We start from the raw sequence: 14197 nt of genomic DNA on the forward strand, positions 1-14197 counted from the left end.
GAAAAAAAGGTTTATTTAAAAAAAAAGGTCACACACCCCCCCTTCCCCTCCGTCCTTTTTTTTTGTATAAATTCACACGACTCTTGTTAAAATTATTTAAATTTTAATAAAACAAATTTTTTTTTTTTTTTTTTTTTTTATAAAACAAGTTTTTTAATGAAAAATCACACAGACAAGTAAATCCACTAAAAAAAAAAAAAAGAGGAAAATTTTTAAATGCACATTTTTTTTTTTTTATTTAATTAATAATCTTTTTTTTTTTTAAAAAAAAAGTTTAAAAAATAAATAAAATCAACCGCTTGACACCTGAGCTTTCTTTCTTTCTTATTAAAAAAAAATAAAAAAATTTATTACTACCATTTATTTTTAAAACCATTATTATTATTATTATTTTTGTTAAGATAAAAAAAAATAAATAAATAAACAAGATAAATAAACGGTTAAATTTGTTCTCATTAAAGATTTTATTTATCGGAAAACAATCTCTTGTGAAAATTTTTGTTGTTGTTAAAAGAGAAAATATCTGAAATTATATTAGAAACTCATTATAAACGTGAAAAATATTTTATTATTAGTTGTTGGAAAAATTTTATTCAATTTTCTTGGCTAAAATTTTCATTAAAGTCTTCTTATCGGATGATTTCAAGGCTACTAACTAATAAACCTAACAATAAAATAAGTAATAATGATAATAATAATTAAAATAAAGGGAAGAAAAACGATGAAATTTTGATGTTTTTTTTTAAATCAAAATTATAAGAGAATATGCGTATTAATTAATTTAATTTTAATTATTATTATTATTATCACAAAAAAAAATTTTAATAATTTATATCGATTTCTTATCGATTGATCGATAATTATCAATAAAAAAAATTTGCAATTTTATCCAATAATTATTGAAATTCTGTCTGTCTGTTAAAATTTTTTTTCCTTATAAAAAAAAAAATTATGACGTCACTCGATAGGTTTTTTTTTATTTAAAAAAAAAAATCGATTTTTAATATTTAAATATTAATAAAACAAAAAAAAAATAATTAAAATATTAAATTAATTAACGTTCGATTTGAAAATCATTTTTTTCTTTTAATAATTAATTAAAATTAAATTATTAATAAATTATTTATTATAAAAAATTAAATTTTTTTTTATTTTTCTAATTAATTAAACTAACTTATAATTAATATTTTTAAATTTTACCAAGACAAAAATTATTTATTAAAAAATTCCTTCAACCTTATTTAATTATTTTTTATTAAATCTTTATTTACAAAAATTATAATAATAATAATAATTAATATAATTTTTAGCCCCCACACACACACACAAAAAAAAAAAATACAATAAAATTAATAAATTATTATTAAAAAAATTAAAAAATTTTTTTTAAAGTTAACTTACGTACTAACTTTTTAGTTTTAGTTTTATAATTAGTGTCGATATTAATTAATTAAAAAAAAAAATAATCGTCGATTGTTTATTAAACAATAAAATATTAAAATAACTTTTATTAATAAATAAAATATTTATTTGTTAATTTAATAATGATAAATTTTTTACACGCACGAAATTATACATTTTTTATGTAATTAGTAAATTTAAAATACCGGAATTTAGTATATAACTAAATATTATTATTATTATTAATTTACAACTAAATATTTTAACGTTTAGTCTCGAAAAAAAAATAGATTTTTTTAGTAAAAATGTTATTACATAACTTCTTATCATTAACAAATTTTTATGATAAGGTAAACGATTTAAAATAGGTTAAAAAATTATTATTATTATTTTTTTAAACAAAATGTATATGTTCTTACCTTTACAACTTTGATTTGAAACAAACAAACAAAAAATTTTTTTTTTATTAAATTTTATTATCAGAAATTTATGTGACTGAAACTTGGCAACAAAAAAAAAAAAAATATCAAAAAATTTTTTTTATCAAAATATTTATAACAATTTTAAACCAAACTCAAATTTCATGTTTGCAAAAAAAAATAAAAATAAATTTTTGGCACTCACTGACATGATTTCATATGTAAAATATTATTTGATATTTGATTTTTTTTTATTCATTTAATCTATATGAATTGTTTAAATAAATTAGACAACAAAAAATAAAAAAATGACTGTTAGGCAGTGTGACTGGTAAAATCATATTTTACCAAAAACAAAAAAAAAAAAATTTATTTATTATGAAATTATTTTTATATTTTATTAAATAATTAGGTTTAAATGATTCCATATTATCAGGAAGTTTTATTATTGTTAATTTCATTTAGCAACATTCATTAATTAACTAAAAATTTATTATTTTGTATTTGTAACAATAACTATTTAACTCTCTGATAAAATTTTGTATTTAATTAATGTGTTGTTGTTGTAATGACAAAACTGTTGATATTAATTTTTAATTTGAATCTCATATAAAAATTGGGAAAAAGTTTTTTTTTTTCGAAATGAGGCTCAGTAAGTTATTTAAATATTTTTTTTTTAATAATTGAAATAATTAAGTCAACAAACATTTTACTTATATTAAAATAAAATACTCATGTAAATCTAGAACTGTAATCATGCAATTTTCTAAAGAGTTTTAATATCTTTTGTTAAATATTTATTGGATTTAAGACACAGATTATTATCATTTTGGTTTTTTTGTTATTGATTTACCCCCCATTTTGTTTTTTAGTAATAGTAAAAAAAGTATAAGAATAATTCTTTACATTTTGTTTTTTATAATTATATTTAATATAGACAAAATAAATTAATATAAATTAAATAAAACATTTTTATTTAAAAGCATAAAAAACAAGAGATTAATGTTTAAACTTAAATAGTAAATTATTAATTGTTTTTTTATTTAAATTTTTTTTTTAAAATCATTCTAACCTCAATCTTTATTGAAATTTTAAATCTAATCGTATGTCCTTGTAACTACTAATATGCCTCCTTGAAATGTTTTTTTTGTTTTTAATAAAAAAAATAAAAAAATTATTTTGATTTGTTTAAATTAATCTTTTATGTGTTTTAAAATAAAAAAATAAAGTATAATACTTAAAACTTTTTGATAAAATCATTGATTTTTAAATGAAAATAATTAAAAACGAAACGGATTAAAAATCCGTTTTAAAATGTGTATTTAGAATTTAGTTCCACGTCGATTATCTCATAGATGTTATGAAAAATTGGCAACTTTTAAATAAAGTTCGGGTCATTAGAAATTGCGTTTTCTAAAGACAAAATTTATCAAAAAATTTATTTATTATAACAGCACACAAATGCTGCCTTCAAGAAAACTTTTTTATTGTAGACTAAATTTATTTAAGCATCTAAAATTTGTTGCTGCTTATTCTAGAAAAAGCGATTCTAAAAATCAGGGTCCCTACAAAATAGTTAAATCTAATGATGTAATTGATGGTAAATACTGTCAAAATTTTTCTATTTGTATAATTTTTCATTACCATAAACTGTCATTATTAATTTTTATAAATTTAACTGCCTGGTTAAATTATTTATTCATTGAAATAATGTAATATTTTAAATTTCAGACGTAGTTGATAATAGATTTGGCTCAATACCTAATTGGGAATTGTTGGCACCAAAGGGCTACAGATTTTTATTACCTGGTTCACTTGGACCTGCTTGGCACGAAGCTGGATCCATGGTTCCAGTTGACACATTTAATACTTCAAAAACAAATTCAAAACTAACTAAATTAGATTTAGATGCTTTGGAATGCACAGCTCAAGAGTGTCCAATTTTACTTCGAAATGGTTATTATAATTTTTTTTTTGTCTTATTATCAGTTTTATTAAGATTTGCTAATAACATTTTCCAGCTGTTACCAAATTACTATACCTAAAAAAGAAAACAAAAAAGTTTTTTCATAATTCCCTTCAATATTGTTTAATTAAATTTAATTTTTTTTTTAGGAGTCTTGGAGTTATTTCCCAATAATGAAATTTATACTTCACAACAACTTACAGTTGTAACTATTAAACATAAAAATAATTTTTATAAATCAAAATCCAGTGATGTCGAATCAGAATATGATGCCAAAACGGTAAAAATAAGTTTTATTTCGTTTTAAATATATTAAATAATTACTTTTTACTAAAAGTTCTTATAAATTATGCCTGATTCTCATTTACAGTTTGTTTGGGCTGCTCAAGAAATTTGTATCAAGTTAAAATCAACTGGTTATTGGGCAGATTTTATAAATCCATTTTCAGGCAGACCTTATCTAAGCCCATTCTATAAATCTACACTCTATGAAACAGATGAAAGGTTTAGATGTTTGGGATTTGAAATTAGAAAAAGTGGAAATTGCAAAATAATACAAAGTAGAGATGATGATAAACAATTTATCGGTAAGTCACATTATATATATGAATCATAACCCACTACTACCAACCTAATTAATTACAATAGAATTTTCATAAATTTTATTTAAATTAATTTCTTTTTCCGTTTCTTTTTTTGTTTTCGTTAGGAAGCCTATTCACAAATGCTCCGGCAAATACAATGTTCTTTTATGAAATGTTAAGCGAAGATTAAAAAATTTAAAAAAAAAATAAAATAAAAATAAATTTTATTTTTATTTCATTTAAATTTAAATAGATTGTTTTTGTTTATTATTATCATTATTATTTTTTATTTTTTCATTTTTATCTTATTAATTATTTTCAATCGTAATTTCTTATCTAAACTTGGGATGTTATATTAAAGATTAATAATAAATACTTTTTTTTTAATGGTTTTAAATTATGAAAATTTTATATTTATGTATATATATATATTATATTATGTGAAATCATATATAAAAGCCTTAAAAAGGTCTTTTGTTCTTCAAATAAGTTTTTTTTTTTTTTCTTATATATGAATCTGTGATTAACGAATACTGTATAGTGTAAATATTAAAATGGTGTCATTCTATATTATATTTACATGGATTAAATTAATTTGATTTTTTTTTTTTTATTTATTCATTATCATATCGTCGTTTAAATTTATCATTAATTTTATTTAATAAATTTTTAAAATAAATAAACTTACTCTATTAAATATTTTCAACTAAAATTTTTACAATCGGTTTGTCTTTATTCCTTCCTTTAAATTATTCTTCCTCATCCGTACTGCAATTTGAATTAATAAATTTTGTTGATAATTTTGCTATAGATGCTGCTGCTTTAAACCTTGTTGTTGCTTTTAGTTTACTCATTTTCTTTTTCCACTAAGAATAAAAAAAAATTATTTAATACAAATGTAAAGTTTGATATGGTTTACGAAGCGCTCTGATGAGTTATTTTTTAAATTATATCAAAAAAAAAATCATTGTACCTGTTCATCTCTTGACGGTAACGATGCCAAATATTTTTTCATTTCGGGTTTTTGTGGATCGGCTATTGCAAAAACCGAAAGACATCCATCAACCGTACCTAAAACTATACATTTACCATCATCCGTAGTTTCAACTGCGCTTAATTCTGCTTGAACTCTATAATTTGCTATCATTTGTGCATCTGATGTTCTGTAAATTGTCACCATCAAAAAAAAACCAAGTAACTAATAAAAAAATTTATTTCATTTAATAAGGTTTATGATATACCTGAATATCCTAACTGTTTTTCTTCCACTATGATAATACAAAACATATTCATCAGTTTTACTAAACATACATTTCACGGTAAAAACCCCTTCTGCCACCTTTGGAATATACGTTTGAACCGTTGATCCTTTTTTCAATTCCAACAACTCCAAACCTCCCCTAAAAAATTAAATGTAAATTGTTAAATAAATAAAAAAAGCTGGGGTGCAATTATTCAATCAGAATTTTTATTTACCTGGATGGTGCATAAAGACCAGTTTTTCCATCTCTCGTGCAAATTCCACCCCATTTGGATATCGAACGCACTAATCTTTTATTTTTAATATCGAAAATACTACCCTTGTCGTTATCTATAACGGCAACATGGGTGGCTTTATTAGGCATGGGTACAAGCATGAGAGCATCCTGTAATAAATAAATATTGGAAAAATGATTTTGAATACATATATTGATCGAGTATTGATAAATTATTTCAAGTACTTTAACTCCTGCTTGCTTAATTGAAACTTTGTGACACGTTGCTCCAGTTTTGGCATTAAATATCAACAGCGTATCTCTTACTCCTTTTTCTGCTGCTAAAAATACCAAATATTGACCGTCACAAGTGATAACGCCAGGTTTAAAATTAGTTCCGGTTGTATTTCGAACGGGTATTTCAAACGAATAAATTTTACTACCGTCTAAAAAAAAAATTTAAGGTTAAATTTCAATCGAAAAAAATAAAAAATTTCTTTTTTCGTTTTGATTGTTTACCAGGAATCGATCGTAAAACACCTAAAGCCGTTTGTTTGGTTCCTTCTGAATTGTTTCCAACCGTTGAATTTTTAGAAATTGTTAAAAATTTTGTATCGTTTTCAAGTAAAGTTAATTGTTTTACGTTTAATTGTTCTTCTTTAAAAAGAACCATTTCCGTAAAACGATTCCAAATGATAATATTTCCTGATTCGGCAGAAATTATATATCTAAAATTTTTTTTTTTTTTTTTTTTGATTGTTATTGTACGTCCGACGTAAAACTTATTCATCATTTCTCACCTTCCATTTTGAGTTATGACAGCGTGAGTGACAATAGCACCAAGAGGACTGTCGGCTAATCGTGCTAATAATTTACCAATCATTAAATCCCAAACTCCAACGCAACTTCTTGTAACAGTAACTGCTATTCCAACTTGTGATAACCTAATGAATTTGAATTTTTGTAAATTTTTTTTACTATGAAACAAGTTTATTGTCACAACTTACTGAATAGAATCAATTTGAAGCTCGTGTCTATCGATGACGTGTACTTGTTCAAAAATATTATTTATATTCCAGACTTTTACGGTTCGATCAATGGATGAAGTTATAACCAAATTCCAATTTCCTATCGTTAACGGTTCTAATGATATAATACGTGCAAAATGAGCATCCAAAACATTAACTAATTTTTTCGTTTCCAAGTTCCATACGTATAAATTTTTCCTAATAAATTAATTTATATTATTATAATGAAAAATTATATTTGAAAATTGTACGATAAGTATTTTATGCAAACCTTACTCCAGCAACTGCATATTTTTTTGTTATGTCTAACATTACTGAATTGCTTTCCAAAATTTTTGTCGATATATTTCTAACACCGTGTGGAAGAGCCAAAACAATTGCTTCGTCTATAGCTTCAAAATTTTCTAATTCGTTTGATAAATCTCCTGAACCATTTGTAATATTTGAAGTGTCTTCAAAATTACACGATTTCGAATGGACGTTCCATATAACAAAGCCGTTAGAAGTTGAACCTAAGAGAGTTTTATCTTCCGAATCTAATTTTAATTGAAGAAGTGCTTCCGTGTCAGAATTATCTAAAATATTATTTTTACGTAAGCGGAAATATGTAGATTTTCAAATTAGAATTTTAAGAAAAATTTTTTACTCACACGAAGATGGTAGTTTTCGAATTTTTTCCCATTTTAAATTTTCAAAATCTGCTTTGTACATGAAAACGTCATTTAATCCTTCTTCGGAACAACAATAAAGTACATCTTGGTCCTTATTGAAAGCTATTGCACTGTAATATTTTTAAAATAATAATAAAAATGTTATTTTTTATTAAAAAAAATTGTATGTTTTAGTAAATATTCTTACTTGTGAAAATATAAAGGATCAAAAGTTCCATTCATACTAAAATATTTAAGCAACATTTCCCGTTGATCTATTTCTCCTGTCCAAAAAAAAATTTTATATTCTTTTAAATTTTTCAAACATTTAAAATTTCATTGATCGTTTCTCGTGTGTTTGAGATTTCCAAACTCCTCGAGATAATTGACACAGATTTATGACGTAAATAAATAAATGTGCATTTAACAAATAAACTCCACAAACTTTTTCTCCTTCCGATAAAGGATTATCCAATGTAATAAATTCACTTGTTAAAGTATTTAAAAAAACGGTCTAAAAAGTTAGAATAAAAAAAAATTTTTTTTAAATTATGAAAATAATAATAATAATAATAATAAATTATTTGATGTTAATTATAATAGCTAAATTAGTTTAAATCTAAATCTTCTAATGTGGTAACTGCGTTACCTGATCATTGTTCGTAAAAGCAGCTGCATATTTATTATCAGGACTCAACACCAGGTTTTGCATTATTCCTTCTATGCCTGGATTTACATCTCTCGTCATATCACTAGTTGATAAATCCCATGTTATAAATTTATTTGACACGGATACGATGTATCGGTAATCGGATGTGAGGCAAAATCCAAATACGGCAAATTGATGTCCTTCTAATGAATACTGAAAAATGAGGGGGAAAAAAGTCATATAAAAAACATAATGAAAATAAAATATTGCGTATTAATCACGACTACTAACTTTTAACGGTCCTCCAGGAGTGTGTAAACAATGATATTGAGGAAGCAATGCGCAATGATTAATACCTTTATTATCACATTCACTCAATAACATTTTTATATTTGCGTTAGTGTCACTTTCGGGAAGCAATCTTCCTATGAGCTGCGGTGCTAACATATCCGGGTATACACTCAAAATTGCTCCTCCAAGACGTAAAGCATCTGCCACCAGCATTAGCTCCCTGTAAGTTTAAAGCTTCTTTTTTAGGGGAAAATTTTTACTGTACAAGCTTAATTAAATTAAAATGTAAATGGTATTAAATAATTAGAAAAGCGCGTTAAAATACTGTAGCAACTTATAAGGAAAATTAGTTTATACAAAAAACAATCAAATAAGAGTTTTAATTATCTACCTTATTGCTTCCCTATCTTCTGTATGACTGCAAGCATCTTCAAAATCACTTAATACAGCTTGAAGTGGACATGAAGAAAGTTTCGCATGAAGCCATTCGTAATTAAATAAAACGTGTTTATAAAGATCGGTAAATCTACGAGCTCTGACCATGTGAAAAGGTAGTTCATTAAACTGTAAGACAACAGATTTTTTAAAATTTTGTAGTAAACAGATACTAATAAAAGTAAAAAAAATAAATTAATACCTTTCTTAAATTATACCGGGATACTTTTCCATCTTTTGAATAAAATACCAGGGGTTGAATTGGTACCTTCCTGTCCGCAGACCCTTCTTTATCAGTTAAATTAAACCTGTGACGCTGAATTTCAGTGTATTTAAATGGTTTAGGGTTTCCTCCACCCCAAATTCCTAAATAATAGTCAGCGATTGAAGAATGAAAATATAATGCCATATTCATGTTTTTAAAATATCTTTCTTTAGCAGTATCTCGAAATTGCCTATAAGTAATACATTTTTATAAAATATTCAGTTAATTTTACAAAAATTTAAAACTCCGTTTTGACTTGAAAAGTTAAACCCCCCCCCCAAAAAAAAAAGTTTTACCTATGATACCAATTCATAACGCTTACTCCGTCAGCTTCTCTTTCAGACAAATAGTTTGGTAAATCATTTCTTATTCTGGTCCACAACAAAGGAGGAATTCGCCTCACTGGAGGAAGATGGTATTGATATACATCGTCTAAAACTCTGTCATCTAAAGATATAAGATCTTCTAATTCTGATTCTGAAAGACCACTTTTAGCCGCTGTGATGTAAGCCAAAGCATGAAATACTAAAATCCTTCCGTGCTGCAAAAAAAAAAACTTGTTTAAAATCTTTTCTAAAAAGTTTTAAAATTTATTTTTATTTTTTTTTTTTTACTTGTTTTTCAATTCTTTCAAAAAGCATCATTATAGAATCCATGACAGTTGATGCCAAATGAGTTTCTTGTGGTTTTGTATAACTTCTCCATCTGCATATTTCAGCAAATACAAGTTTAACAAATATTGGCAAAGAACAAGATTCAATGGCATTAGCCACAAGTCGCCACTGATAGTTGCTTAAATCTCTATGAGCTTCAGCCATCCACATTCTGCAAAGAAAAGTAAAAAATTTAACGTCAAAAGGTGTTCGTAAGAACGAATTTGTTTCTTTATAATTAATTTGAGACTTTACAATATAAAAAAAATTTTTTAAGATATTACTTATTATATCGAATTACTTATACAATTAGTTGGCTTACTTGATCACCTGCATGGCTAAATCTTCTCCTAAAGCTGTAACTTCAATAAACTGATTGTCAACATCAATTATCCTTCTTAAAAGATGATATTCCTTTGAAACTTCAGCATTTTCTTCTTCAGCCGCGCAAGTAACCATTAACTGCATACATTTTAATTGCGTAAAGCAAGAGATATGAAATAAACGAGTTAAGAGTAAATCAATTTTATATGATTTTTACTTTACAATGAGGTGGTAGCCTCGTTGGAAGCCATGAAACTTTATTCGAATCTTGAGTCCCAGTTAACTGATCAACCGAATCCAAAAATACGAATAAAGGTTGCTTTTCAGTAGCACACGTCAATAAATATTTAAAATGAGCAGTAAGCGGCACCAAATCATCCGGAATATCTTCATATGAAAGCATGTAATTATAGGAAATCTACATTCAAAAAAAAAAAAAATATACAAAAATTTATATATAAGTATAAATTCAAGAGAACAAATTCTTCTACAAAAATTCGTGACCTGTTGGCAAATGGACATCAAAGTTGGAGTAAGTGCACTACTATCAGGAGTTGTTCCTAGAAATCTAATAACAATTATTGGTTTTACATCTAAAAACCATTCGGAGCTAGTTAATCCGGCTGCTTTTGCTAAAAGTGATGTTTTACCACAACCACCCTCTCCGTACAAAACAATGGGCTTGTCATTATCACTTTTCATGTAATTTTCAATTTTGACTAAATGGTCTTCTCTACCGCTGAACACCTATAAAAATAAAAATTGAGCATATCCAATAAATTTAATTAAATACATTTTATTATTAAAAATAAAAACTTAATTAAATATAACCTTTACGGAATTGTTACATGCATGAAGATGTTGTAAAATTTCTGTTACAATTTGTCCCTGAGCGCTAGAATCTTCTTTTCTCATAGCTCTATCAACTAATTTTGTTATGTTTTTGTAAAAATGCGTTATAAAATGTTGAAGATATTCTTCATGAGTTTCTGTATCTAATCCTTCACGTCCTATCCACTCTACGGTATACCTTACATTTAACGGTGAAAAATTTGTTCCAAAAAAAATTTTTTTCACAATTTTTTATTTTACCTTTGTATGTTAGTAGTTTCTATTCTGGCGGGTACTCTTTCATCCCTTAAATTAGCTAAAAGTTTTGAAGCTTCTGCATCTAAACTTCTATTTAATATGTCTAAATAAAGTGAAGCTTTTTTTAAATTTTGTAAATTTATATTATTGATGTAGCGAAGATACGCCAAACAATGATTTTTTGTATTTTTAACATTTAAAATCCCGTTTATAACTTCTCTCTCCGTCACTGAAAATAAAAATCGTTAAAATTATTGATATTTCATCTACAGCAACGCCTTCACTTTTTTTTTTTTTTGTGAGTTATCAAAATTTACCTGACATAAAATAATTATGCATAGTATCACTGTCAAATTTTCCAGTATTATACAGTGACTGAGCAGCTTTTCTTAAAAGTTTTTGCATTTTTCCCAAAGTGTCCCACCAAATTGCTTGATCATGTTGTTGTAATTTTGGAATCCTCTAAATTAAATTTTAATTAGTTAATTATTAATTATAACGTTTTAAATGAATACAAAAATTTACCTTGTTATTAAAATTAACCAATATGCTAGAAATCGGCTGAAGAACGGATACAGGTGGTACAGCATTACTATCTTTTCTATACCATGTATCAAGAAGAGAAACGTCTGTACCCACGCTAGCCAGTTCATCTCTCAACAATTGTAATTCAGAAGATAAAATATATGTTGGAATCGGACGGTATCCATATTTCTGTCCTAAAAATACCTAAAAATATATCTAATAAATAAATGATTCATTAAAAACCTTAAAGATAAAGGTTATTATGTATTAAGTACCACAAAATTAGGACCCATGGATAACCGTTGACAATTTTTAATTTCTCTCATGCAAAGTTCCGTTGTCATGTGATCATCCGTGGCTTCATCTCTAACACCCCAACGCATGTCGACAACCTGCAAATTATAATTTTGGTGTACAATAACGACATATTTAATTTTATGCAAATGAGTTAATCGCACGATATAGATAAGTAAATTTTTTTTAATTAATTATTTTTAATTCACGTCGTATTATACATTAATATTCATATTTATTTTTATGAATTTTTTTTTTATCTTTCGTATATTTTAATGTTTTTTTTTTTTTAAATAGAAAAATTTTTAATATTTCGGGTTTTATTTTTTGTTCATAGAATAAATCAATATCTGTTTAATCAATTGAACGATTAAAACCACGTACCGGATGGTACGGCCATTTTTATTTCACCTTGTTCAAGCACTTTTTTTAAATTTGTTTAATTTCATTTATTTGTAACAAAACACTCCCCCCCCCCATGAATTAATTTTTTCCGTATTTATGTATATAATAAATAACTTGTGACAAATTATAAAACGAAGGCATTAAGTATATTTTATAAAATAAATATTTTTACCTGAAATTCCAAACCGTGTTTTTCTCTACAATAATCCTTTAGTTTAGGATAACACTGAGCCATCAAAGTATTTCTTTCCATTGTCGTATCTATCGCAACAATTTAAAATTTAAAAAAAATTTTTAAATAAAAATTAAATCTTACGTCTATTATTATTATTATTATTTACCTGTAAATGTAGAACTTGTAAATATTCGTACAATTTTAGAACTTACTGGAGGAAGACTCTCCAAAGAACCCGCGAAAATAAGATCAATAGTACGATCATCCATATTAAAATATTGTCATCCTATTGAAAGTTGAAATAATACTGGCACATTTTTTGAACCGCCAAAAAAAAATCAATGCCGAATGTTTTTCCGTTACAATTTAAAATTTTAACCGTTAAAAATTCTTCGATGATTTTTTTTAAATTTTTTCCTCGGTTAGAAATTCGTTATACTTTTTGAAAATTTGTTGTAGTCATCGCTAAATAAAAAATAACTTTTTTTTTTATATTAATATTATTTAAAACATTTATATTATTATAAAAATCAATATTAATTACAATTATTCTCTATATATATAAATAACAATTATTATTTTTATATATTATAATAACATTTGTTATTTTTTTATTTATTACATAATAATTGAGCTTTTACTAAACTAAATTATATTTTACAATATATATATATATATATTTATATAAATATAACATTGTATATTTTTCTACCTAAATTACCTAAAAATTCTAAATAAATAATTAATAATATATTACCGACAAAAATAAATAAAAAATTATCACAATTATTAACGGAAAAAAAAAAATTATTTTATTTCTACAAAAATTGTCAATTTATTATTATAATAAAAAAAAATGAAGAAATATATATATTTATTAATATAAATATTTAAAATTTAAATAAAATAATATTAATAATGATTAACAAATAATAAAAAAAAGGGTAATATTGTGCCACCTCATATTTTTTTAACAATTTTTAAAACTTTAAAAAAAATTTATTGTTTAGAGTATTTTAATTTTACAACCCAAAACAAATATTCTAATATATATTTATTATTATTATTATTATTATTATTATTATTATTCAAATTAAAAAGAAATTTTTTTTTATTAATAAAAACTATAAAATCTTTTCGAATAATGGTCGGTAATATGTTTTTTTTTTTTAAATAAATAAAGTGGATAATTATGAGCATTTAAATTTATTTAAAAGATAAAATTTAAATTTTTATAAATAATTAAAATATCTAACGGTTTTTTTTTATTTTTTGTGTCGTTTAAAAATTAAAAAATTATTCAAAAAGAAAAAATTTAATATCGTTTATCGCACTAAAAAATACTAGTTTTAGTTTTAAACTAAAAAAAATATTTAGCGAAATAAATAATAATAATAATAATAATACAGAAAATTAAAACAGAAAATTAATATCATTTTTATTTATTTAATATTAATTTGTTCGTTGTTTTGTTTTAAATTTAAATTTTTTAACGTTGAATGACAATCGGATTTTTCACAGTCATCGGTTTTTAATGGTATCAACATGGCTAACGCTTCCAATTCAAAC

The 14197-nt window shown here is 24.2% G+C and overlaps 2 protein-coding genes across 2 annotated transcripts; one reads left to right on the top strand and one right to left on the bottom strand.

Annotated features, from left to right (window-relative positions):
• Positions 1-3281: 3281 nt before the first annotated feature.
• Phum_PHUM242840 (uncharacterized protein) lies at positions 3282-4549 on the top strand (the record flags this gene model as incomplete). The annotated part of the gene is made up of 5 exons (XM_002426173.1): positions 3282-3420; positions 3552-3776; positions 3936-4066; positions 4157-4373; positions 4500-4549. 5 exons carry the CDS (start codon positions 3282-3284, stop codon positions 4547-4549), a joined length of 762 nt encoding a protein of 253 aa, XP_002426218.1.
• A 570-nt stretch (positions 4550-5119) lies between these two features.
• Phum_PHUM242850 (uncharacterized protein) lies at positions 5120-12897 on the bottom strand (the record flags this gene model as incomplete). Its single annotated transcript, XM_002426174.1, has 27 exons — positions 5120-5236; positions 5344-5533; positions 5612-5770; positions 5847-6016; positions 6092-6291; positions 6365-6573; positions 6646-6789; positions 6853-7071; positions 7145-7259; positions 7305-7448; positions 7524-7654; positions 8165-8372; positions 8454-8683; positions 8855-9027; positions 9101-9353; positions 9460-9704; positions 9823-9988; positions 10139-10278; positions 10358-10558; positions 10645-10887; positions 10972-11170; positions 11233-11458; positions 11547-11691; positions 11755-11958; positions 12030-12146; positions 12626-12714; positions 12795-12897. The coding sequence occupies 27 exons, from the start codon at positions 12895-12897 to the stop codon at positions 5120-5122; spliced, it is 4740 nt and encodes a 1579-aa protein (XP_002426219.1).
• Between the last annotated feature and the right edge of the window lie 1300 nt (positions 12898-14197).

This window comes from Pediculus humanus, genomic scaffold, assembly GCF_000006295.1.
Source record: "Pediculus humanus corporis 1103172107613 genomic scaffold, whole genome shotgun sequence".
In the NCBI taxonomy this organism is placed as follows: domain Eukaryota; kingdom Metazoa; phylum Arthropoda; class Insecta; order Psocodea; family Pediculidae; genus Pediculus; species Pediculus humanus.